This window comes from Myotis brandtii, unplaced genomic scaffold (genome assembly GCF_000412655.1).
Source record: "Myotis brandtii unplaced genomic scaffold, ASM41265v1 scaffold268, whole genome shotgun sequence".
Taxonomy (NCBI): domain Eukaryota; kingdom Metazoa; phylum Chordata; class Mammalia; order Chiroptera; family Vespertilionidae; genus Myotis; species Myotis brandtii.
In genome coordinates, this window is record NW_005360187.1 from 2,932,066 (window position 1) to 2,958,639 (window position 26,574).

Genomic DNA, 26,574 nt, shown 5'->3' on the forward strand with positions numbered 1-26,574 from the left:
TATGAAAAGACACAGACTGTACTCTCAGAACTGAAGTTGAAGTTTGAAATGACTGAGCAGGAAAAACAATCAATCACAGATGAGCTCAAACAATGTAAAGACAACCTGAAGCTGCTCCGAGAAAAAGGAAATAATGTAAGTCTTTGCAAACTTGGCTTAGCTTTGATTGAGAGGCAGGTGAGAGCCCTGAAATCGATTCTTCAGAGGATTTTATTACTGATTTGAGAAACTAAGGCCTATAATACACATGAATTAAGCTTTTCGTTATGAAATGCCATGATGGAATCATTGTGTTGTCAAAATTTTTAGTTAAGAATTTGCTCCTTTAACCTGTACCCCTAGAAGAGCCTGAGGACTGCCTGGAGCAAGAGCCTTGTTTGCAAGAGAATAATTACCTAAGAACTGTCAGCTTTTCCCTGATGAATCTGAACTTCTGTCCCACTTTCTGGCTCTTTTTTTTCCTGGCTGGGAAATGAAGCCTTGTACCACCAGAGTCCCACCTAAGAAAGAGTAGTTCATGTTGACTCCTTAACATTTGGCTGTATCCAAAAATGGAAACTTTATTATGGCTTTTATTTTATACTAAGAATTTTCTCACTAAGGCACATTCGTAAAAAACGTAACGTCTTTTTGGCCTCCCATAAATGTTAGGAAATATTAAAGAGTTTCTGTAGGGCTATGTGTGTACATGTGTGTGTGCGTGCACGTGTGAAGTTGGAATGTTTTAGTATAAACTGGGTTTAATAATATTAATTTGTTTTTCATTTGCTAGAAAGGCAGATGGTCTTTAAAAAGATGTGGTACTAAATAAATGTTGTGTTCCATGTTTTGGTGATCATTGCCTTTGTGGGACCTAACTGATGGATGATGTTCAGTGTGGTTGGATGTGCTGTGACTTACTTCAGACCTTTGCCATGGCTTGGACACTGCGGGAGACACACACTTCCTGCAGAGGAAGGCACTTTGCTTAACTCGCAGCACAGTGCAAAAGAGTGGTGTTGCATGGCCGTCACAGAATGCTCATGAGTTGTGTCCAGCTGTCCTTCCTTTGCCAAAGAAAGTCTTAGTTTTTTAGAAAATAAAGGCATGTGGCTTAGTTAGAAGACTTTTAGAAGTTAATGAATGGGGTCTGGAGGCTGTATGCTAAGCAAAAATAGAGTGCATTAATTTGAAAATATAGATTACAGAACTCTTCTAAAATCAGATCATAATGGTTTGATTCCAAGTTTGATTACTCCTGTCTTTTATGTTAATTCATATCCTTCTGAGTATGGAATTTCAGTCTACCTTCTACTAAATTAACCTATGAAGACATCTAGCATAATCAGAATGGATTCCCTGCACCATTTAGAGCCTTTTCTAAAGTAACATTATTATTATTTGCAGTTGCACAAATAATTTACCTTAAGGGTAAATTTCCTTTTATTTATAATATGGACGTGTGGTACTAAAATGTTACTCTGTAATAACACTCATTGTGGTAATTTCCTCCGAATTTAATAATTGTTTATATTTGGTAATATAACCCAAAGCCCTGAGACTTAGCTGCCTGTCTTCATATACCAAATGATTATCATACATTATGTCAGCTCTCTTACTTGGTTTAGAAAACACACACCATAGGGCATTTATTTTTAAGCTTTAAAGCAACAGCAAAAGAGTTTTGGTTTTTTAAAGAAAGGTTTTGATGGAGAGATCAAATAAATTTTAGCCGTTTCCAATATACTCATGTCAAATAATGGATTCCAAGTATGAAGCAAAAATAATGTACTGTCAAGCAGAGCATCAGTTGTTGAGGTATTGTCCTTGCTCTGTCTTAACATACTGCCTTTCATTAGGATGTTAGGGACACCCACATTGCCCATTCCTCCAGCTGTTCCTGTTAGGCTGTAGTTTGTCAGCTTACATACCACAGTCCATCATTCTGGATTGTATTAGATGTCTTTAAAATGTTTGAATCAGTGCAAAACCTGAGTGCTAATACTTCTATTACCTCAGTCTTTCTACCCTTCCTCCCACCCCCTTGGGGTCTAAATCATCTTATCTGATTTTTTATAGCATAAAATGATTTTAATATCCCTTCCCTTCTTTAGCCTTCCATATTACAACCCGTCCCAGCCGTATTCATCGGCCTATTCCTGGCTTTCCTGTTTTGGTGTTTCGGTCCATTGTGGTAGAGAAAGGTACAAGCACTACTGTTGAGTCCTTGTCTGTTTGTCCCCGTCACCTGTTTGTACCATATTTGTAATATAGTGCATGGCAAAACCACACGGGTATTTTGTTACCTGAAGCAAACCCTTCATTTAGTATGCCATGTATTGTGTCATTTGAATGAACTGAACAACCAACTAATCATGTAACATTTTGTCTTGTTTCCTTTGTAGTAATGCTAACAATGAATTAATTCCAACCTAACCAGTTGTTAATATTCTGCCTTTAACTGAGTCTTTGTCTCTAGCAAACTGGAGTAAGCTATGAATTTCTGCAATATTAGTACCCCTTTCCAATTACATTTTTAATCAAATTTTAATGAGAAATGAAGAGTTTGCCTCTTTGAAGTTTTCAGCCAGCTTTCTTACCCCTCCTCCCTTCCCTCTTCTTTTCCATAGTGTAGAGTTTCTTTGTTTCAATCCTTGCCTATATTTACACAATGGCTATGAAGATGAAAAAGGATGAGATTAACATAATGGACCATTGGCTCACAATCTCAACCTCAATGTGCATTTACTTAGGAGAGTAAATTTATCCCATATCTTTCTGAGCCCTGATCTGCAACATTAGAATATTTCCGTAAAAGCCAACTTTCTTAATAAAAACACTAATAAAAATAAAGCTATCAATCAAAAGCAAGTTGATATTATAAAGCCCTCTGAAAATTAACAGGGAACAGCCCATCCATGTTTGCCTCCAACAGGCATGCATGTTAGTAGAACATATGAGATGATCACATGACATTATTACACTGGACATGGTCTTTACCAAAAGTATCAGATAGGCAGAGTCCCTAAGTAACACTTCCCCATCTTGAACCCCATCTGATTTTGTCTTATGTGGTTTCAAATTCGAGCATCAAAGCTTAGACCATTTTCTTTTGATCACCTTACTGACCAGCCTTTTGTATAAAACTACCCTACTATGTGAGTCTGGTTTTTATCAAGAAATAAACACTTTAGGCAGAAACATACTCCAGGCATCTGTGTACATCAGTTAGTTGTAATATATGGGTACTGGAGTAAATAAAGCAGGCTGAGCCCAGAGGGTTTCTTAGAAGTCACTGTTGGTTTTTAGCTGTAACAAAACTGAAAACTGCCCAGGACTTGCCTGAGATGTATCGAGACACAGTGGTCCTCTAAAAGAGTTCCTGCTGTTAGGGCTCTTCTCACACCTGCTCTCCCGCACCTTTATTTCCTTTCTCTTTAAAATGTTTTCTTATGCAAAGATAAGATTTTTCTAATAGTCAAGTATTCAGGACTCTCTGGAAACCAAGGGGTTAATATGTATGAAAAGAGGGGAGAATGTGATACTGACTCTTGGTTTCTTTCCACACAGAAACCCTGGCCCTGGATGCCCATGTTGGCTGCCCTGGTTGCAGTAACAGCCATTGTGCTGTACGTGCCAGGTCTGGCCAGAGCTTCTCCATGAGAGCGTTTCTTGAGTCCGTACACCGTCCTCCCTCTAGAAGCTGGCATCACACTCATGCTGGGGACAAACAGAACCATTTTCTTCCTTTTTACCTCTTAAAACAGCAGACAGAAGTGCAAGAATACAGCTGTAGGGTCATTGCTTTAAATTATATAAAATGTATCTGTCTATAAAGAGAATATAAAATTGTGACTTTATTGTAAGCAATAACTTGCTTGCAATTTTTCATGTAATTTTTAAATTAGTATGTTGGGGTTCTGAATCTTATGGTGGCCTAAAGTAGGCTTCTTGGTACACCAGATTATTTATAACATTAAATTTATGGGTATTTTACTCTGAATTCTAAAGGCCAGATAATTCATTTTTCTGATTCGTTAATTACCCAAACCAAACAACCGATGTATACATGGGAAGAGAGGCCCTGTGTGCTCAGTGCCTATCAGTTTGAAATATATACACATATATATATTTTTTACATATTTACACCATTTTTACTTGTTATAAAACCACTGAGCTATTGGGAACAAGACTTAGAGACAACTCTTTGTGTGGATTTTTTTGTTTAAGGAGAAATAATGCACTTGGAAAGTATTCTACTCTAGTGATACTTTGGGCAATATGTGCACGCTTGTTCAGCCTTAATGTGACTTGACGATGTGGAGGACATCAACTTTGAAAAACTTTCCATGAGAGTATTTTCTCGAACAAACTAAAGAATTTCTCGAAGCAAAAACATAGTAATTATATAATTTCAGTGCAGTAAACCAAACTTTTGAGTCAATTGGAATGTAATTTATTAAACCTCATGTATTTAAAGAGATATTTTCTTTAAAGCCAAGTTACTTTTTCATATACAGCATTTTAGGAAGCATGATTTTTTTTTCTATCATCTCTTCCTCCAAAGCATGTTTAATTGAAGAAAGAATTAATTTCTCTTTAGATAAGCTTTTACTGACTTAATTTGATTATGGTATTTCAAAGCTAATTCATGTTTGAAGTATACTGTTATTACCTACCAACAGATTTCCTGGTTGGGTATGCAAATGGTTATTTTCTTTTGTTAATTGGTATGTTCTGTTAATGAGAGCACTATTCCCAAGATTAATAGCGTTCCAGGCTCAGTGAAGCACCTAAACACTGCTTGATATTATAAATTTAAAACACAGAGATGGTTTTGTGCAGCACCACAGTCATGTCAATAAAGTTTATTTAGATCATAGAATATCCTAAAGTATCACATAGTTAAATTTTTCAGTCAATGAAGGCCAGGAGGCAATGTCAGTGAACTGGCTTGAATGTTCTGTGGCAATCCACAGGCCTAGCCAAATATTGAAATAGAAGTTTAGGATATAATTTGCCTTGTGATGTTTGGCAGTCATTGTTTGTACTTTAAAGGTTATGTTTTAAGCTATTCGAGATTGGCTGTTGGGAGGATCACTAGATTTATGGAGGAATTAGTCACAGATGACTTGTAGGAAATACTGTCACATATAGTTCATTTCATCATTTTCTGTTGCAGGAAGCCACTCCACCACAGAATGCTAATATGCCAGTGGTACCCAGTACCTCTTGTATATAGGTTATTGCAAATATTGTTCTGAAATGCTTAACTTCAGAATTACATTTTTTAAAGTAAATAATTGTTTTAAATCTATTTTGTAAAGATATAAAGTACAATAGAATTTCTGGAGTACAGATTAAACTATTTGCACTAACACACGTGATGTGCATGATTTAATAAAATAACTTTACTCCCTATGCATTTTTGAGTTGGATATCATTGAAATTCTTAGTGCTGACTCTACTTTGGATTGTTAATAAGTCTTTTCTTAAAATGACTCTTTGTGCAACACATATGTTTGGTGTTCTTCAGGGTTTAAAAGAAAACACTGAGCTGTTTCCTCCAGGTTTTATTAGCCTTTTATTTAACATAGTGCTTTAATTTTTTTTCTCTTTTACTATGGTTATTGTTAAAACATGGCTCACTTGCCAGACAAGTCTCTCTAAATGTAAAGTCCAGTATCAATATTTACTTTATTTAAATTGAATAAATGAGGTTTTGTAGTTACTGCCAGTTTTTCTTAAGAATATAAATGAGCCTATTCATACGCAATACCTCCAGCTTTGTTTAGTTCACTTCCAGGTTAAATAAAGAGTATGATTATTCACTGGTAGTGATAGAGCCATTAAGAAATTTTAGTCGTAGCCGTTAAGAATTGAGCAGCCTATAATGATACATTAAAGAATTACACAAAGGCGCTACGTGGCTGGGTCAGAAAATGAAAAGAACGTGGGGGTTTGAAGCTAAACAGAACCAAACTGGCATCCTGACTCTGCCTTTTATCAGCTGTGTTGCCTTGGGCAAATCATTTATATTCTCTGAGCCTCCCCTTCCTCCTTTATAAAATGGAGAGAATAGCATCTATATTTTTAGTGGTGGTATGAAAATTAAAAAGATAATGTATGTGAACTGTCATTTGAGTGCCAAATGAGTGTTTAGAGAATGTCATACTAGAAAAAATACTGCAATTATTTAAGTTAGGTGAACCATTACAGCTGTTTAAAGTGGATTGGCTCAAATGTTGAGATTTTCTGTGTGTGAATGAGATATAACTGCAAAGTAATGAATCTGAAGAAAGCATCTTCACCAAGCTCTGTCCCCTTCATAGTTGTGTCTGGAAGTAATATGCTTAGTTTGATAATGAGCCTGTTGTGACCGCCTTCAGATCTACTTTGAGTGGAATGTGAAAACAAGTCACAGTGCTGAATAGTAGAGGCTTCCAACCAAAACTAGTATTGATTGCCTCACTTGATCTCTCACTTTAATCACCAAACTTGACCCCCAGTAACTTTTAGCTGCTTCCAGTGATTGTATCTACTATCAAAAAGATGGAAATCTGGCCCCTAGCCAGTTTGGTTCAGCGGATAGAACATTCATCTGCAGACTGAAAGGTCCCAGGTTTGATTCCAGTCAAGAGCACAGGCTCCCATCCCTGGTTGGGACGTTCGGGAGGCAACCCAATCAATATGGCTCTCTCACATCGATGTTCTATCTTCCACTCTCTCTAAAAATCAATGGGAAAAATGTCCTCAGGTGAGGATTAAAAAAAAAAGATAAAGATAATAAATGTAACAAGTTAAACACAGACACACACAAAGATGGAAATCTACTAAAGAGAAAAAAAACTGCATACAAAACAGCTGTCTTAAAAATGTACAGCCTTGCTCAAAAAAATTCACTTCTGGAAATTTATTCTGAAACATAATTAAACATAATTGTGTGCACAAAAATTTAACTACCATTTAGTATAGGATTTTTTTTGGTAATAGTGATGGGTAAACAACCTAAATATCCAGCAATGGGTCATTGGTTAAGTTAATATTGCCATTCTACACATTACTCTGCTTGCAAAGGATGTGGGGAGAGAAAGGTTACCAAGGTAGAATAATCCTGGTTTTATAAAGAAATAATGCAGACATACAGGATATGTTTCCAGCAGGAGGACTCAGAAAGATTTATACCCAGGCCACAGTAGTGCTTCTCTCTCTATGATCATAGGTCAATTCTTTTCTCCTTTTATGATTTCTAATTTATTTTAATATATGTTGTTTTTGTAAATTTTTAAAAAGCTATTTGATTTTGCTTTGAATTAGAAACAAAAAGAATTTTTCAGGATTCCAAATTGGTTTCCATGATTAAATGAGTAAGTAACTTGTCGAAGTATCTGTATTTATTTTTTAATATATTTTTATTGATTTCAGAGAGGAAGGGAGAGGGAGAGAGAAATAGAAACATCAATGATGAGAGAGAATCATTGTTCTGCTGCGTCCTACATGCCCCACAGTGGGGATTGAGCCCGCAACCCGGGTATGTGCCCTGACCAGGAATTGAACTGTGACCTCCTAGTTCATAGATCGATGCTCAACCACTGAGCCACACTGGCCAAAGTATCTACATTTAAAGGGGCTAGTGTTCATTTGCACTTACGAATTCTGGTGTGTTCATTTAAAAATCAGTCTTATAATTTGAAACCTGGTTTGTATACATGTACATAGAATGTTGGAGGAGGTCTTAGCAATCCATTCTCACCTTTTTGCCAATCAGGGCGAAAGTTCAGATAATTTTTTACTCAAAGTCAGAATGATACTTATAAAGTTGAGAAGTAAGGTAATTATTTTTTTGCTACTCCACATTGTCTCCAAGCTTCAATGGTTTTATATCCATTTACTTAGCAAATAATATTGTCTAATGGGAGACACTGTACCAGGTCCTGGCAATACTCAGTCCCTGTAGAGGGGGGACACAGGCAAGGAAGCTGGCAGTTACAACAGAGTGAACTAGGCGACACAGGAGCCTGTGGAACCATGGAAGAGGCTGTATTCTTTCTCACCTTCAACCACCCCACCATCCAAGCCAGAGATGCTTGGATGCAGAGCCAGAGGTGAGTTTTCCTTCTCCTTAGTCTGGGGAACAGGATGGGTTTCTCTTTCTCTCTCTTTTAATTTTTTTTTTTAATTAATGTATTGATTGGTTTTAGAGAGAGAGGGAGGAGAAGAGAGAGAGGAACATCGATTTGTTGTTCCAATTATTTATGGATTCCATGGTTGGTTCTTGTATGTGCCCTGAAGGGGGATCAAACCCGAAACCTAGGGGTTTCAGGACGATGCTCTAACCAACTGAGCTACCCTGCTTATTTTTAATTTAAGTTTATTTAAACAACAAGACATTTGACTTAAGGGAAAACTATCTAGAACTCTTTTAGAGTAATTTGTTCCTACTTAAGGACAGATTGTTCTACATGTAACAGCTATGTACAAAAAAGTTATAAAATTGTCCTTGATTTTGCAATGATAAGTGAAAACATTAAAATTTTCCAAAGGTATGCAAGGATTTTTATGTTTGTTTGTTGTTGTTTTTTGTTACTAAACAATGAGAGCAAAATAACTTACTGGACTATAAGCTGAATGAGCTGCTAATGGAGAAGGGAAGTATTTTCACAGAACCAGTGTTTTTCCCCATCCCATCTCCATTTGATGTCTATCAAAACATTCCATTAGCACCCAGCCAGTGTGGCTCAGTGGTTGAGCATCAACCTAGGAACCAGTAGATCGTAGTTCAATTCCCAGTCAGGGCGCATGCCCCAGTGGTGCGCTTAAGCTCCAGTAGAGGACGTGCGGGAGGCAGCCAATTGATGGTTCTCTCTCAATGATGTTTCTATCTCCTCCCTTCCTCTCTCTGAAATCAATAAAAACATTTTTTTTAAAAAGAGTTTTAAAAAAAACAACCCACATACCATTGGCCATTTAGTTTTAAAAATGCAAATGTTTGTGCACATACATCAGTTACTTTATGTCCAGTAAAGGAATGGGAAAGGGGAAAATGAAAAAAGAGAAAACTATATTGTAATAGGTTGCGATGGAACCAAACTCCTTGCAGTTTTATTACTCCACAAGTTCTGGAGTAAAGTAGCAGTTCCCCTTTTAGCAGACGCCTCTCGTCTGCTGCAGGAACACATCACTTGTACCTTCATCCTCCATGTCTAAGTGTGCAGTGTCTGTTTCATCGATTGGCTGCCCGTCAAATCGGAATCACATCTCGCTCATTGACAAACCCTGTTGTCCACAATAGGCTTTCATTAGTTTGCTAAGGGGTGTGTGCCTCTTAATCGTAAACTGCACCCCAGAGCCATCCTGCCCCGCCACCTTCAACCCAATATGATTGCTGTTCTCAATCTTGATGAGTCTCCTCAGCTGCCGCTTCACAAATGAGGTGCCAAGTCCGCACCAAACAAGCACATAAGCAGCACCAGGAGCTGCAGATGGAGGTGGCCAGGACTGGTTTCTCTTGAAGTACCTGGTTTTGCAAATGATTGAGATCTGAGGTTGATTTTCCTAGAAAAGGCATTGTGATTGGGAAGCCAATCATGAGAATTCTTTTAAAAGATATTAGCTTGTAAGAACATGTAATAAATAACTTGAAAATGCAATGGGTATTTAATTTTCAAGCGTGCCTTTAACATTTATGTAAAACGTTTTTTGTACTCTTTCAATAGAAACTAATCTGGCCACTGGGTAAAGCTAGCAATAAAACTACCGGTCAGCAATGTGTTAAGAAACAAAAGACTCAGAACCTTTGACCCTCTCCCCTATCTGCCTAAAGGAATTAAGATTTAAAAAACCTGCTTCAGGCCCTGACCAGTGTGGCTCAGCTGATGCACTGAGAGGTCCCAGGTTGGATTCCAGGTCAGGGCACATGCCCAGGTTGCAGGCTGGATCCCAGTAGGGCGGGTGCAGGAAGCAGCTGATCCATGTTTCTCTCTCTCTCTCTCTCTCTCTCTCTCTCTCTCTCTCTCTCTCTTTCTCTTCCTCTTTCTAAAATCAATAAAAACATGTTTAAAAAAATAAAAGCCTGCTTCAGGAAGGGAGCCTTAGCATATTTACCCTGACATGTCTGAATTGAGTGTGGCGGACAGGGAGAAATCTAGCAAAGCTTGTTTGTCGGACTCCCCTCTGTGTCCCATTGTTTCTGGCACATTTGTTGCCCACATGTTTGCTCTCTCTCATCCACCAGTGAATTGCCCACTTTCCCTCTGAAGTCCCAGACCCCTGCCCCCCTTCTTAGTCCAGATGGCATAGAAGAGTCAACTGCCCAATGCGACCTCGGGTCTCATTCTTAGGAAACCCCTGCATGTACATATGTAATAAATTTTAAACATTTTCTGTTCATCTGTCTCATGTTAATTTATTAGCCCAGCCAGAAGAACTTAGAAAGGTGGGAGAGAAATTATTTTTGTGTCCCCACACCTTGTATCATTTATATTGATTCCGAATGAGTTATAGAAAGTCCAAAACAAGGAAATGCATTTCTTTGGATGAATTATCAAGTTTGTGTATCCTCAAGATAGCTGTCATACCTACAATTTACATTTAGAAGTGTTTTTGTTTTTTGGTTTTGGTTCCTCTTCACCAGAGGATATTTTTTCATTGTTTTTTAGAGAGTGGAAGGAAGGGAGGGAGGGGAGGAGGTTGGAGACAGAAAAAGATAGATGTGAGAGGGTCACATCAACCAGTTGTCTCCCACATGAGCCCAGACCAGGGGCTTGGAGTGAACCCACAACCAAGGTATGTACCCTTGACTGGAAATCCAACCCAAGACCCTCCAGTGCTTGGGCTGGCCCTCTTGCCTGGAGCTGGAGGTAGGAGTAAGGATTGAGTGCATACGAGCCCAGTGGAACTTTTTAACAATATGTATATTTTTATTGATTTCAGAGAGAGGAAGGGAGAGGGAGAGAGAGAAACATCAGTGATGAAAGAGCACCATAGATCAGCTGCTTCCTGCATGCCCCCTACTGGAGATAAAGCTGACAACATGCATGTGCCCTGACCGGGAATCTAACCATGACCTCTGCTTCATAGGTGGATGCTCAACCACTGAACAACACCAGCTGAGCAAATTTCAAGGCTTTTAATAAAGCTATAATGATTTAGAATATAGTATCAGAGCTACACATATATCAGTGGAACAAAAGAGCCCAGAAACCAATCATCTATGAAATCTTGGTACATTATAATAGCAGTCACATTACATTACAAATCACAAAAAAATAATTCAATGAATAATTTGAGGAGAGTTGGGTTTCCATATGAAAAAATAAAAGTTAATCTCTATACCTTATACAAAAATAAATGCCAGATGAATTAAAGACATTAAACTATTAGCACCCTAGCCGGTTTGGCTCAGTGGATAGAGTGTTGGCCAGCAGACTGAAGGGTCCCAGGCTCAATTCCGGTCAAGGGCACGTACCTCGGTTGTTTTGCAGGCTTGATCCCCCGCAGGAGGCAGCAATGTTTCTATCTCTCTATTTTCTCTCTTCCTCTCTAAAAATCAATAAAAACATTTTTAAAAAATTTAAAAATAAACAATTAGGGGAAAAGGAGGGAGGGACAAATAATTTTATGAACTTGGTGTTATGTCAACTGACAAAGGTAAAAATAAGTTCAACTATTTTAATGTTAAAAACTTGTACAATAGAAGATATTTAATAAATTAGAAGACAAACTGGGGGATGTTATTTGCAACACATATAACAAAAGATTACTATCTCAAATTTACAAGTAACTACAATCTAGTAAGAAAAGTCCAAAGGAAAAATGGTCAAAGGATATGAACCAGCAAATCTCAGAAAAAGAATCCAGATAGCCAATAAAATATAAAAAGATCAGGGAAATGCAAACTAAAACATCAATGAGATATCCTATAAAAATTGCCATGTTTATTTTGCTTTTACTTGTGCCCAGATTTCAGATGTTTTAAATGCATCTTCACATTTTACATATTGACGGTCTGACAATGCTAAGTGCTAGTAAATTTATGGAAAAACAGGAGTTATCATTTGTTGCAGGCAGGAATGTAACTTGACATGGCCACTTGGGAGAGCAATTGAGCAATATTTAATAAAGTTGAAAATGTATAACACTTTGACCAATAATCCCTCTTCTATATATATTAGAGAATCTCAGATGTATGTGTACAAGGATCTTTGTTCACAGAAGCATTCTATGTAATAGCAAAAATTTAGAAACAAACTAGAGGTCCAATGATAAGGAAAGAGATGAATTGTGGTTATGTGATGGAACACTATACAGCAGTTAAAATTTTAAATGGGCCCTAGCCGGTTTGGCTCAGTGGATAGAGCATTGGCCTGTGGACTAAAAGGTCCCAGGTTCGATTCTGGTCAAGGGCACATGCCCTGGTTGAAGGCTTGATCCCCAGTAGGGGGCGTGCAGGAGGCAGCTGATCAATGATTCTCTCTCATCATTGATGTTTCTATCTCTCACTCTCCCTCTCTGAAATCAATAAAAATATATTAAAAATAAAATTAATAAATGGGTTTATGAGCATCAACTCTGCTAGAACTCAAACAATATTGAATGAAAGACAAAAACCACTCTGTGTTTTCTATGTAGTGAAATTGTAACTAGCAACAGTAGGATTACTAACTTCCTATATTTGCTTCTGGGATGGTGGTGCAAGGACGGTAAGATTCAGAGAAGCAAAGGAGGAACGGGGAAGGGGCATCAGCTTTCACTGAGATGATGAACACGTTATTTACTTTTTAAAAAGCACGGTGGCAGAATTTAACACTTGTTCATTTATGATGATAGGTACATGGATGTTTCTTATATTGTCTTCCATGCTTTGTACTTGAAGAAAAGAGTTCCATCTGTTTCCATTAAACAGACTGTCTCTCTAAGGGTGGCATATTGTACCTATACAGTAGGCCCTCTTATTTGCAGGAAATATGTTCCAGGATCCCCAGTTGGTGCCTACAAGGGCAGATAGTAACAAACCATACATGTACTATGCTTTTTCCTATACCTAGATACCTAAGGTAAAGTTTAATTTATAAATTAGGCACACTAAGAGATTAGCAACAATAAAAATAAACTGGAACAATTACAGCAATATAATAACAGTTACAGTGAATGGCTTTGGGGCCATTAGTAAGTAAAGTGAAGGTTACTTGAGCACCAGGACTGCAATTCTGCAACAGTTGATCTGATAACCGAAACAACTACTGAGTGACTAAGGGTCGGGGATCATATACAGCGTTGATATGCTGGACTAGGGGATGATTCACACCCTAGGTGGAGTGGGGTGGGACGGCTCAAGATTTCATCATACTACTCAGAATGGCATGCAATTTATAACTTACGAATTATTTCTGGAATTTTCCATCTAATATTGTTGGACACCGTTGTCCACAGGTAACTGAAACCGTGGAAAGTAAAACCATAGATAAGCAGCAACTATTGTACAAAGTGTTATGACCAAAGTGTTAGTTCTGTTTGGACAGGTATAGGTTGAGTAACCAAAAAAGGTGTTTCAAATGCACTACTACCATCTTTTGAATCTTTTTCCTCAGAATACAGTACTGCATCCTTGTGGACAAGGACTCTATCCCATACAGGCTTTCAGCAGCTGGGCCTGAAGCAGGCTATGGCAGTATTTCTGACAGTTGCCGCTTCTGCAGGAATGTCCGTAAAAGTGAGAAGTAATTCCTAATCAAGGGAGGTTTTTTGTTGTTGTGTTTTGTTTTTTTTATAAGAGAACATTTATTGGGTAAATCACAGAGGTAGAAAAAGTAATTTTTAAAAGAAATGAGCTTAGAAAACAAGTTATAGAGGGAAAAAGAAGGCCCTTGGAGCTTGGGAGTGAGGGAGCTAATGGGAAAGTGCCTTGGAGAGGGGGGAGGAGGAGGAAAGAGGGAAGGGAGAGAGTGCTCCGGGAGATGTTTTGTCATCAGCTAAGGAGCTCCCTGTGTTGAGCAAGTTGCTCTTGGCCTGCTGGCCTCCCAGCAGCGTCCTAGTTTTATGTGGAGGTTTGGGCTGGAGCACTGTTCCTACTTGGAGCTGGGGACCCGCAGTCCTGCTGGGGAAAGGCAGGCTCTGGCCTGTGCAGTGCAGTGAAGCGCACAGGTGTTCCAGGATAGAGGGGCCAGCGGGAAGCAGGGGGCCACCTGCCCATGGCTCCTGCTGATCATGTGCCACGCAGGACTGCTGTCAGCAGCTTCTGAATTTTCAAGGGAAACTGGAAACCAGACTTTATGTTCACGTTCCAGATTAAAGGGGAGGGGAGAATGCACCGAGTGAGGCAAACAGAACGTGCCCACAAGCTCGCTGTGGCCAGTGGGGCCACCAGCCGGCAACCTGTGTTCTAATCAAGAGTGAATTTGTAACGCGCCCAAGTGCCTATGCCAGAGCTGGACTTCACAGGACAATACAATGTTCCAGAAATTTCAGAGCTAGACGTAGGGTTGCCAATGTTTTACCAAGCAATCACATTTTTATTAAAAAACATGTACACAGCTTCTATTTACTTTCACCATTTCATTAGAGGAAGTCCATTATACCTCTAAAAAGTAGGATGCACTTAACAGTGGCCCACGTTTGCTTATGAAATCCTGGAAGCCAATTTTTTACATTTTTGAAAGGTAACATGGTGCGTATAACACTCCATAGTAAAACATAACATTTCTACAGTGAACCATATGAATATTCAGCTACTAGTAAGTAGAATAAGGAGAGGCTATAAACAACTGTATCTCGGTTCAGGACAGGATTTGTTGCCAAATTGAGTTTTGGTGCCAAACCAAAAATCCTGGTTTGCAGAACTACTAGTAAGTAGAATAAGGAGAGGCTATAAAAAACTGTATCTCTGTTCAGGACAGGATTTGTTGCCAAATGAGTTTTGGTGCCAAACCAAAAATCCTGGTTTGCAGACCTTTCTGGATTGTGGACCCTCATCAAAAAAGAAAAGCCCTAGAAATGGATTCGCTTTTGAAAACCTCAGCATGTTGCCCTGGTTTTTCTCAGGTCACCCCAGGCCACTGGAGACCACCCTGATGGTTGACTTATGTCGGCTCAGACAAGTCTCCCCATGCTTCCCACTTTCACCTGCCTCCCTAGACAACAGGGAGCACAGGCCGCATCCGGCAGCATTTCATAACGTAAAGTGGCCCTTGCCAGGGGAGCCCTAAGTCCTTGTATCTCCAAACTGCACTGATCCTAGTTCTGAAACCTTTGCCATCCAGAACTCAACTCCTGTCATGACAACTCTTTGGCTACTAGAATGCACCTCTCCAAGCTGGCATAGTCCCAACAAACTTGGCTTCCTCCAAGGTGCATGTGACAAGGTTGCCAGGTTGCCTGCCACGCTGAGTGACTTCTGGAGCAGCCAGCATTGGAGGGCCAAGGTTTTCAAGAATGGCTCCAGAAGGACCTGGACTGCAAAGAATGTGGTGGGATCGGTCCGTTCAAAATCGCTTTCTGCTCCTGCGTCCCGAGGGAGATGTACGTGTTTGAACAACCAAGACATACTAAGGGCTCCTACTGTTTCAGAAGCAAATGACTGTTTCAGAAGCAGCTTGAGCAACTGGAAGGGGGCGAGACTTTGCAGACTGGCCTTGAAAGAAAGATGTGGGCTTGTTGGGGATGTAACAGAAAGGCGTGGCAAGGGAGGTAGGGCGTGTGGGAGTGGGTTCACGCAGACTGCAGCTGGGCTGGAGGAAGGGCAGGGTTTGGGAGGAGACTGGGAAGAGAGGATTTCAGGTGGAAGAAATGGCTGAGACAGGGGGAGCTGGCTGTGCAAAGGCAGCCCCACTGCAGTTACGGTTTAGTAGTGAGGAGTCAGGGCTGCCTTAAGCAGAGGGAATTTGTCAGGAGACAACTGCAGGGCATTTCTGTTTCTGTCTCTCTGTCTTTCCCATTCTCCAGGGAGAATTCCCCCAAGCAGCCCCCTGCTTGGCCTCTGGAGGACTTTTTCTGTGACTCCTTCCCCTCCTGCCCCAGCACTTTCCACCCCAGGACCCCCTATTAACCTGTGAACTCCTAATGGCAAGGCTGTGGCTCACGGGCCCTCGCTGCCCTCCAGCTCCCCACCCCCCACCCCCCACTGCCCTGGGACACATACTGAGTTTTCAGATTTTCTCCCTGTTGACCCTGCCTTGGCCTCCGCATGGATGGGACCCAAGATACACCCTCCAAGTTACCGCCTCCAACAGTCCCTTGCAAAGATTCCGATCTCAGGCGCAGGCATTTATTGCATTTTTTATGATCAAAGCTCTGGTCCCAGCAGAATGTTTTCCATACCAGGACGCTTAAGAGGACCCAGTGTGACCAAGGGAAGAGGAATGAGGTGATCACAATTTTCTCCAGTTCCTGGGTGGGTTTAGCAAGAAAAAGGGGTGGCCCCTTCACTTGCTTCTCTGAATACCAAGCTGAGCACTGCCGGAGTCCATTCATTGTCTTCACTAGCTGAGTTTAGACAGAGACCCCCCCCCAAAAGCTAGTAGCCATTGAAAGTCCTAGTAAAGGTCAGGGCTTGAAAGTCCTAGCAAAGGTCAGGGCTGTGCACCACCCAGTTAATCTAGGAACCACTCAGTTAATTTAGGTAATAATAGTTGAAGCATCCCCACCTTAGTTCCCTTAATTCCTTAGATACTTATGTAGATCCTTGTTGATTATTGTTAATCAGATACTCCCGGAAATCTATTGATGAGTTAATCAGATACTTTTGTCTACTCCTGGAAATTGTCTGCTGATCTGTGTGTCATAGAAACTTCTTACCCTAAGGGCTACTCCAGATCAATAAAAGATTGGAGCAGCCTGAGAAAGTCCTTCGGGACTTGCCCGCTTGGTCCCCCAATATTGCAAAATTATCTCGTGTCTTTTTCTCTCATTTGCTGTGCGGCTCCTCTTTCAGGTACCGAACCCTACTCCACGCAGAACGTGGAGGGGGTGTTGCTCGACAGAGCACCTTCGTTAATTCAGCCACTCGTACTTTCTTTGTTTTGTACCTTTTTGTTTTGATGTGATTTCAAACTTACTGAGACATTGCAAGGATAGCACAAGGAACTCACATTGCCCCTTCACCCAGACTCATGTTACATTTTGCCCCATTAGCTTAATGACCCTCTACATATGTGTAAATACACACACACACACACACACATGCACACATGCACACACACACACACACTTTTTTCTGACCTCCTTGAGAATGTCAACTCATTCATTGTGCTCCTTTGCATTCGTGTGCATTTCCTAAGGACACGGACATTCTCTTGGTTTTTCACTTCTCGCTGGGAGTGGTGGATTTTTGGCCCTGACTGGGGTTTACTGAGAACTGGAGGGAGAGGAGAGCAGCCGTCTCGAGGACCTGAGGGGTTTAATCACACCTGTGTCACAGTGTTCCTTGCCTCCCACCAGACCCTGCAGGGACAGAAACCCATTCTAACAAGGGGTGGGCTGGGTCACCTTCCAAAAGTCTGCCTGTGGTTTCTGGGTGAAAATTCAAGCCTTGCCACCGCTCCAAAGCCAAGTACGATTTGGGGAAGGTGGCATCAATGAAGTGAGCCGGTCTCAGGCTTTGAAGCCTGTTTACTGTCCATGTGGTGCCAGAACCCAGAGGAAAAGAGGTCAGGCAGGTGCAGAGGAAGGTGTCTCTTCACAGCTGGCCGGAAAGTTGTCTTCCTGCCACACCGTCTGTGCCAGGGCCCTCAAACCCCTCCTGCTCTGACCCAGGCTCCCAGAGATTCAGAGGCTCCCAGAAGAGCCACTACACCTCCCACGTAGGATCCCCACTCTTTTGGTAATTCCTGGTGGGTGGATGGACAGGCAGATCAACCTTTAGCTTTTCTGATGATAAAATTAATACCTGTTTAATTAATACCTGTTTGATTAATATCTGTTTAATTAATACTTGGGGGATTCATAAACTGAGAAAAATGTGAAGATGATCCAGACCCCCCGGAAGCCTCCTGCAGTCCTGGGGTGCTTCCACTCTGACTCCCTGTGCCAGGAGTGAGCATTGTGTGCAGTCAGGGGCCCCCACCCTGGGTGGTGAGAACTCCATGTGGTTCTGGCTCAGCCATTACTGCCTGAGTAAGAGGACTCACTAAACTTTGAGATCCAGTTTCCTCATCTATAAAATAGGATAATAATAATACTTGCTTAAATAAGCTAATTCAGCTCAGGGGCTTAGTCCAAGGCCTAGAAGCATTTGTCAACAAATGTTAGTTCTAAACAACAACAAAAGGTCCTGTGCCTTTCCGCTGGACAGCAGCCTGCTGCGTTCTGTCCACAGAGGTTCATTCAGTCCACATACATTTTTCTGAGCACCCATTGCCTCCCAGGTGTGAGTCCTAGCAAGCCAACTAAACAAAACCTTTGCCCTCAGAGAACTTACGTTCTAGTGGGGAGAGAGATAATAAGCCTGCATATCTTATGAAGTATGTCAGGTCTGATAAGTGATCTGGAGGAAAATTTGGCATGAAACAGCAGACAGGGACACCAGTGGCAGGTTGCTGTTTATGGAAGGTGGTCAAAGAAGGCCTCTGAGAAGGTGACATTTGAGCAGAAGTCTGAAGGAAATGAGGGAAGGACACATCTGGTAGAGGGAACGGCATGTGCCAGGGCCCTGAGGCAGGACATGCTTGTCATGGCTGAGGACAAGCCTGGAGGCCCGTGTGGCCAGGGCGGAGTGAGTGAGGAAGAGAGTGGTAGGAATAGAGGTCAGAGAGGTAGTGGGAGCCCAGCTGCTCCAGGCCCTAGAGGCCAGTGTAAGGGTTGCGACTGTTCCCCTGAGTGAGACGAGGACTCTGAGGAGTGATGTAATGGGACCCTCAGTAGGTCTCAGTACTTGTGTGTTGTAGATAAAATGAACGCTGCACAGCTCCTCCGACTCCATCAACCAGCTCCCCCAACTCTGAGGGCCCCTCCCCACATGGAGCATCACTCAGCCCACTGCCCGGCCTGCCGCTTCCCCCGACACACCCTGTTTCTCTGGATGGGACTTACATCCAGGTGACTCACCCAGATGCTTCCAGGCTAGACCACACGCCCCGCCGAACTGTAAACCTCTCACTAGCGAATGGTCGCCCTGGACTGAGGTCTTGCCATAAGCCAGAGCCCCTACCCCGGGAACTCCTTCAGCCCTCACAGCCGCTCTGCCTGGCAGCCACCATCACTCTCCCTCTGCCGCTGGTACCATGAGCCATTAACGTGCACAAGGTACTGAAGCGAGCAGGCGCAGAAGCCAGGGCCCCAGCCGGTCTGTCCGACGCCCAGGATGGGACCGTGGCCACCCAGACAGCAAGAGAGAAGGCTGAAGAAGTCATGCTCCTTGGCCCTCCCCAAGCTCTCACTCTGTTGAGAAAATGTCGGAGAAAGCATTTTGCAAGTCTGTGTAAAGCATCACACCAATACGGGGGCAGTTAGGAAGATGGTTCGAGTCTGAAATCCCAGGCTTGAGTTTGGCTCCTGAGTTTCCAGATAGCTGCCTCCTGCACCCCAAACACCTGAACTCCCCCAAATCTCAGCGTATTCCCCAGCTTCTCCTCTGCTTTGCTTGAAACAAAGCAGGTCTTTTATAAAGAGGGTGGAGGTGGGGTAGGGGGGTGGCCTTGCTTTGGGGAACATGCTTTCACCTCCTTCTAGTTCATTGTTTTTATACAAAATTCCAGGCGCACAGGGCAGGCAAACAGAAGTCTCATTCATAGTCCCTGACCCCCTCCCCCTGCAACCCCCCACCTCCTGCTGGTGTGTTTCCCGCCTCCTTCCCCTTGCCTCATTTCAATCTCCTGTTGAAGTTGTGATCCACAGAAGGCCGGGGAGGTAGACGCAGAGCAGAGCAGATTTTGTGCACTGCTTATGGGGGTGGGAGGGCATCCCCAGAGGCCGTGGTGTGGCGGGAAGAGCCCTAGATTTGCTTGCCCAAAGACTAGACTGGTTTCCAGGCTGGTTCTGCGGATCACTAGTCCAATGACCTTGTCACTTTCCCTTTCAGCCGCTACCTGTTCATCAGAGTCAACATGTGCTTATTATGAAATCATGTGCCTGCTCCTTCCCTGTTTGGCTAAGTTGGCACAGAGCTGAGCGTGAGGGCTCACGCATAGGACACACGTTTCTGCTTTCCCACTGTTTTCCCTCTTTGGGCCCCACACCTCCCTGATTTTTGTCACTTGCAAGTGGTAAAACTGCCAACTGTACTGCACACACCTTTTTTAAAGGCTGAAGTCATCGGCTCCCTCAGCGTCACACCTGGTGGGCACAGGGCACTGCTATGCAGGCAGGGCCGGGCAGTGGGACAGCGCCAGCCACGTGGGGTGGGGGTGGGGGTGCCGGTGGGGAAGGTGTCTGATCACGAAGTACAAACTTGTAACGTGTTGCTGTCTTTAGAGGAGCATTACTTTGGCTCTGGGCACTGGAGGAGGTGTGGATGGCTGGTCTCGGAGATTTTCTGGGCAATTAAAGAGAATGAAAACAAATGTGCACTTCACACAGCGCGGGCTGTCTGCGGGGTGCTGGTGTCCTGGAATTCGGAACCTTTACTCTGTATACTTCTGTGTGTCTGAACTTTATACTTTATGAGTGTGTATCAATTTTCGACCACATTTCATAAGTCTAAGATGCCATCAATTGAAAGAGACCATCATTTTATTCGCTCCCATGAAGGCAAACTGCTACCTATTAAACTACGTCACACATTAGTAAGGCCCGTCTTACTAATTGAAATGTTTTTGAGATGTTAAAATATGAAAGAAATGTGCATCTGAGAATTAGTGGAATGCACATGAAAAGAAATTTTCCATCTTTGGAAAAAAATTTGCTTTTATCTCCCACCCTCCTGTTCAGAGTGATTTCCTAAAAAAAAAAATGCCGAGGGAGTGTTTGAGGATGACTTCATCTTACTATTTTTAGCATTTAGATGCCAGTTTATTCCAGGCCCTGGGTTAGGTGTGTTCTTGTGTCTGAGTCCCTCAAGGCCTCCTGGGAACTAGTGGGAAAGGTGGTCATTTTCCAAATAAGGGGCCTGATGGTCAGATTCTTCTTCCTGCTCACACAGCGAGTAAATGAGAGAGATGAGATGCAAACCTGCCCGCTGCCCCACCGCATCCCATCACAGGCCTGAGCTCGGAGGGGGTCCTGAGAGGGGGCACCAGTCAGCACCTGAAGCCCCAGGATCAAGGAGAAAGTGCCCTGCTCCCAGGCCCACCTGTGCACCCCCTTGTTTCTGGTTCTGGGGAGCTGACTTCCTCCTTGCACACTCTTCTCTGCCAATCAGAGTGAGTCAACCTCACAATGACCTCACTGTCCTCAGTGGGCTGTTTGGCCGTCTCCTGCTGTCACTGAGCCCCGGCCCCAGCACCTCTGCACAGGCTCAGTGTTCCCCGCCCCACTCCTCAGACGTGGCGGCTGACCTGTCGTCCGGCTGCTAAGAACGGAACGACCACGGCTGAGAGGGCTGTTTTCCTCCCGCCACCGTCTCAGTGGACTGCCATCCATGGGCGCTGGGGGCTTGGCCTGATTGTCCCAGTGCCTGGCACAGAGGCACGGACAGCGACAGTGGACGGAGTGAGCTGAAGTAACAGCTCGGGCCCAGGCTACGGCAAAGGATAATTTTCAAAAGGATACGTACACAAGTATATAGTGGCCACATGTCAACGTTTATGTAAGTCATCAATGAGGGAACCAGCAAAATGACAAAGCTAGATGAGGAGATTTGAGGGGGGAAATGTTTGCCTGGGCTGCCACAACAGATTACCCCCAACTGGGTAACTCCTCAGCAACAGAAATGTATTCTCTCACGTGTCATAAAACCAAACGTTCAAAATCGAGGTGTAGGCAGGGTTGGCTCCTCCCGGAGGCTCCGAGGGAGACTCGGTCCGCCCCTCTCCTTGACGTTCCTCGGCTTGTAGACACAGCACTCCAGCCTCCGCCTCTGTAATCACGTGGCCTTCTTCCCCATGTGTGTATCTGTAGTTTCCAAATCGTCCTCTCCTTATAAGGACAGCAGTCTTCGGATTTAGAGCCATCCTAATCCAGTATGACCTCATTTTAACTTGATTACATTAGCAAGAGCCTACTTTCCAAATAAGGTCACAGTCACAGGTGGGGTGTGTGTGTGTGTGTGTGTGTGTGTGTGTGTGACGACTTGAACATCTTTTGGGTGACACAGTTCAACTTGTAACAATTACCAAATTCATGTCTCATTACTCAGCATCACAGACCCCGGCTTCACAGGGCCGCGGTGCCTGGGGTGTCAACCCTGATGGGTCTCTGGTGTCTTAGGGTTGAGCGCTGGCCTATTGACAAGGCTCAGGGGAAGACAGGGCATCTCCATGGCAGAAGTCAGCACTGCACGGGGCACAAATGGAGCCAAACTTCCAGGGCTCAGCTCCAGCTCCACGCCCCACTGTCTGTGACTCCTTGCTTTTCTTCGCCTCTCTGGGCCTCAGTTTCCCCATCTGTGAAATACGGGCCACAGTGGTACACGCTCCATAGGACAGCACTCAGAATGGCACATGTGAAGCTCTGAATATGTGTGCACTGTTATTGGCCTAGTCACGCCCACTCACAGGTTCACGGCTTTGCTCCTTTTGGGTGAGAAAGGCTGTCCTACTGGAAGTACCGGAAAGTTCCCCCTCCCCCTGGGCCTGGTCATGGCAGAAAAAAGAAGTTTATAGTCCGCCTCAGTCTCCAGAAAACACAGCGAGTTCCTGGTTAGGACGGAGTTGGCCTCTGCCCAGGCGGATTGTAGGCCGGTGCGTTTGCTTTCAAACCTGCCCTGCTCTGGTGACGAGCTCTCTTTTGGCTGCTGGCGCTGCGTCCAGCTTGGAAGGTGATTTCCCGTCGTTTACTGTCTGTGCAGCTGGCAGTTTCCTTTCGGACACTCATGACCCGTGGAGAGCTATCAGGGCCCAGAGGCAGAAGCTGGGAGTAGAGCCTTTCCAGCCAGAACCAGGACCGGCTGGCCCGAGAGGGCAGCCTCCCGGGGGCCAGCAGGTGGGGTAGAGGCCTAGGCAGACGCCAGGCCTGGCCTTCGCCATCCAAGCTGGCAGGACAAGGCCTGTCTGCACCTCGTGAGCTCCTCACACACTGGCCCTGGGGAAGCCAGGACCTCCTGCATCCAGACCTGTCCTCCTGGGGGTGGGGGGGTGGAGGGTGGCGGCGCGGCGTGGCCAGGCCGGGCCCTGAGCAGCACCACCGCTGCTGCCACTGTCATTAGCGTCTGGGATGCAGGCCTGGGTTGGAAAGACTGAGCCGCACCCCAGGCCTCTCTGACCCTGAGTTGAAGCAGGAGGGGCCGGGCCCCGCACTCTAGGCCCTTCACGGAGACATCTTTTTTGCCCTCAGTCGTCTTCCCCTTTCCAGGCGTGAGGACAGCAGCGTTCTTCTTGTTTTTTTGGAGATTCCTAGAAAAGACAAAATTACAGAGACAGAATGTCTTCCCCTTTCCAGGCCTGAGGACAGCAGCGTTCTTCTTGTGTTTTTTTTTTACTTTTTTTTTTAAGAAGGTGGAGATTCCTAGAAAAGACAAAATTACAGAGACAGAAAGCAGACCTGTGGTTGCCTGGGGCTGGGGTGGGGTTGACTGCAGATGGGCAAACAGCGTGATGGAAGCGTTTGAAAACGGTTTGTGTCGGTGGTTGAGCTGCTGTGGACATTCACGCATCAGACAGTGTGCCTGCTGTGGTGAGTTGTATGGCATGTAAGTGCCTCTTCGGGAAAGCTGTGTAAAGGCGTACATCTAAAAGGGAACCCTCTTAAAACCACCGTTGGTGAGGGGTTACCATCTGCTAGGAACTTGATAGAAAGTGTTCAGTCAATGGTTGTGAACTTGAAGAAGAGTGGAGGGGGCGCCGAATTGGAAGCCTTTATGTGGCCTGGGCAGGTCCAAACTCTGTCTAGGTCTGTTTCCCGAGTTGATGCCCTGGAGGGGTGAGAGGTGCCGGCCCCTGCAGGGGCTGTCCTGCCCAGCCCCCTGTGCTGCAGACATCCCAGGCGCCCGAGTTGATGCCCTCGTGATGCCCTTGGAGGAGTGAGAGGTGCGGGGACGGCCCCTGCAGGGGCTGTCCTGCCCAGCCCTCTGTGCTGCAGACCCTCGGGCTGTCCCAGGCCCCGCTGTGCCTTTGCCTTTGCCACAGAGCACCTCTGCCTTCCTGCCTTTGTGCAGAGCATTTCCTCCCCCCAGCCCCTGGAGCAAACACTCAGCCGGGAACAATTGGAAAATCCGGATTGGCCTGGCCTCGTTTCCCCCCACCGCTGGCTCCTTCCCTCGACCGGGACCAGAGAAGCAACCAGGAGACTGCCCCGGAGAAAACCCCTCAGACCAAGGGGCCCACGCACCTCCTGGGCTTTCCTCTCCCCTCGCAGCCCTGACGGTGACCTCAGCCAGTTTACAAAGAAGATCAGAGATAAAGAGACACTTGTCCACAGAGATGATCAGTGCCTGGGCCAGGCTCCTTGCTCAGGGAGAAGCTGGGTGAATTGGTCGTTGGCTTGTTTGGGAATCACTTGCCTTCCTCTCCTTCTGCCTCTCTCATTGTTGTCAGATGCCAAAATGCCACCGTTCAAATGCCACCTCCTCCAGGAAGCCTTCCCTCAAACCTCCTCCCATTCACCCAGAACGTTCCTAGGGTCAGGCAGCAGGAACCCAGAAGTGTGAGAAGTGCTTTTGCAGGAACTGAGTACCTCCGTGTGAGGATGGCAGGAAGGAGCCCTGAGAGTCAGAAGAAAACCTGGCCTCTCCTCTAGGGCCGTGGGGAGCTACAGCAGGTTCTGGGCAGGGTGGGACCAGCAGATGTGGCAAAAGAGGGTGGTTCCAGCTGCTGGGTGGAGGAGGGTCAGACCAGAGTGGGACTGGTGGGAGGCTGAGGCCACTGAGGAAGCCGAGCCAGCTCCCCGGGAGAGTACTCCAGCAGGAGGGCGTGGCCTGCCCCTCCCATCACCTTTCCCTTCCTACCTCGCACTGTTCCTGTCCCCAGCCCCCTCCCTGGGCCCACAGAGCCCTGGCTGATAAACTCCAGGAAGCACTCCACTGCTTGGCGGCTGCTCCTCCCAGAGAGGCTGTAGCAGGTTTCTTCTGGAGATGATGCCCGAGGGCTGAGTGGTGGACCTGCTGGCCAGGAGGACTGCAGAGAGTGGGAGGAGTGGAGGGCTGGGAGCCGGAGCCCTCGCTGGAGCCGGCCCAAGGCCGGGGCTCGTGGTGAACCAGCCTGTCACTCCTGGCTGACTCAGACCCTCCTGCCCCTCTTATCAGGCCTGCGGGGTGATAAGGGCCCAGTTCCTGCACTGGATTCTAGGCCTTTGTTTGGGGAGCCAGGAAGTGACTTGTGGGTTTTGCTGTGCCTTAAGGAGTGGGGCTGACTCACGGGGGTGGGGGCCTGGGTGTGCCAGGGGTGGGGAGAGCCTGGGGAGGGAGGTCCCCAGTGGGAGTGTGTCTGACCTCCACACCCACCTCCTCCGCAGCCACGGAGAGGAATCCTTGCCTCTGCCTCCAGGATTAGGACGGGATGGGTGGCCCAGGGCGTCTCCTCTTTATTTTTCAAACAGAAAATATTTCCAGAATATTATTCCCCGAAAGTGTTGACTGTCTGCTAAGCACCAGACACGAAACGAAGGGTTTTGCTGGCACTGTCTCCTGTAATCTTCACCCCAATAACAACCCTGGGGGGCGGATATCACTGTCCACACCTTACAGACGAGGAAACAGGCTCAGAGAATGGATGTGCATTGCTCAGATTTGCTCATCCAGGAAGCAACAGATCCAGGATTCAAGCCCAGTCCAAACTCATAGAAAACTCCCTTGAAAACCCCCATAGAGATGATAGACAGGGCAGGGATGGGCCTCAGGAGGTTTGGGACGCCCTGGGGACTACCCATCGCTCCATCAGGTCCTCAAGGGCCCCGCCAGACCACCGCCCCAGGGGACCCCGCCAGACCACCGCCCCAGGGGATCCTGCCACGGTGGACAGTGGACCCGTGATGCTTTCCCAGCTGTTACTCCCTCCTCCCTGTGAGGAGCCGAGTGGCTGGGCCAGGTGTTCTCCGTGGGCCAGACAGCGGGTGAGTAACTTGAGTTCATCAATGACCAGTTGGGTGGCTCCTCGTCTAGGCTCTCGGAAGGGGGAGGAGGTGTGGTGCCTGAGAATGAGATAAAAGAACAGGAAATTCCCAACCGAGCGGCAGAATCAGGCCCCCATTAATCAAGACGGAAAAGCCATTCCTAAAAAGGGAAGGATCTGATTCATCTATTTGTCGTCAGGACTCTGTCCTCTCCGCATTTATCAGTCAGGCCTGACGTTGCTCTCTGCACGCCTGCGCGCCGGGTACCCCTGGCTCACGTCCGGCCAGCTCGCTGGTCCCAGGGGAGAGAGAGTCTCTGGCAGAAAAGTCCCAGAGAAAATTCTGATCAGCGTCTCTTGAGTCACATGCTTCCCTGTTTGAACAAATCTCCATAGCCTGGGGCGGGGTTTTGGGATTGCCCTTGCCTTGCCTGGCATGCCCTTCCTTGCACTGGATCTCATTGTGGGGCCGGGACAGCAGAGCAGCAGAACCAAGCCAAATGGGTGGGTGGTGTGTGTGGTG

At 45.2% G+C, this 26,574-nt stretch overlaps 1 protein-coding gene and 1 long non-coding RNA gene across 20 annotated transcripts in view; one reads left to right on the forward strand and one right to left on the reverse strand.

Annotated features, from left to right (window-relative positions):
• Nucleotides 1–5,706, forward strand: part of SLMAP (sarcolemma associated protein) — a 164,091-nt gene extending 158,385 nt beyond the window's left edge. For 16 of the 19 annotated variants that reach the window (XM_005868385.2, XM_005868393.2, XM_005868388.2 and 13 more), the window contains 2 exons: nt 1–135; nt 3,550–5,706. In XM_005868385.2, the coding sequence (XP_005868447.1) occupies nt 1–135; nt 3,550–3,642 (228 nt within the window). In that variant the 3' untranslated portion in view covers nt 3,643–5,706. Of the gene's footprint in view, nt 136–2,093; nt 2,184–3,549 lie in introns of all 19 variants that reach the window. The other 3 variants (XM_014541353.1, XM_005868387.2, XM_005868390.2) reach the window with 1 other exon arrangement.
• A 19,833-nt stretch (nt 5,707–25,539) lies between these two features.
• LOC106726470 overlaps nt 25,540–26,574 on the reverse strand; it is a 10,089-nt gene continuing 9,054 nt past the window's right edge. Inside the window, exon 2 of the long non-coding RNA XR_001362542.1 lies at nt 25,540–26,130. This is a non-coding gene — a long non-coding RNA (uncharacterized LOC106726470). The remainder of the gene's footprint in view (nt 26,131–26,574) is intronic.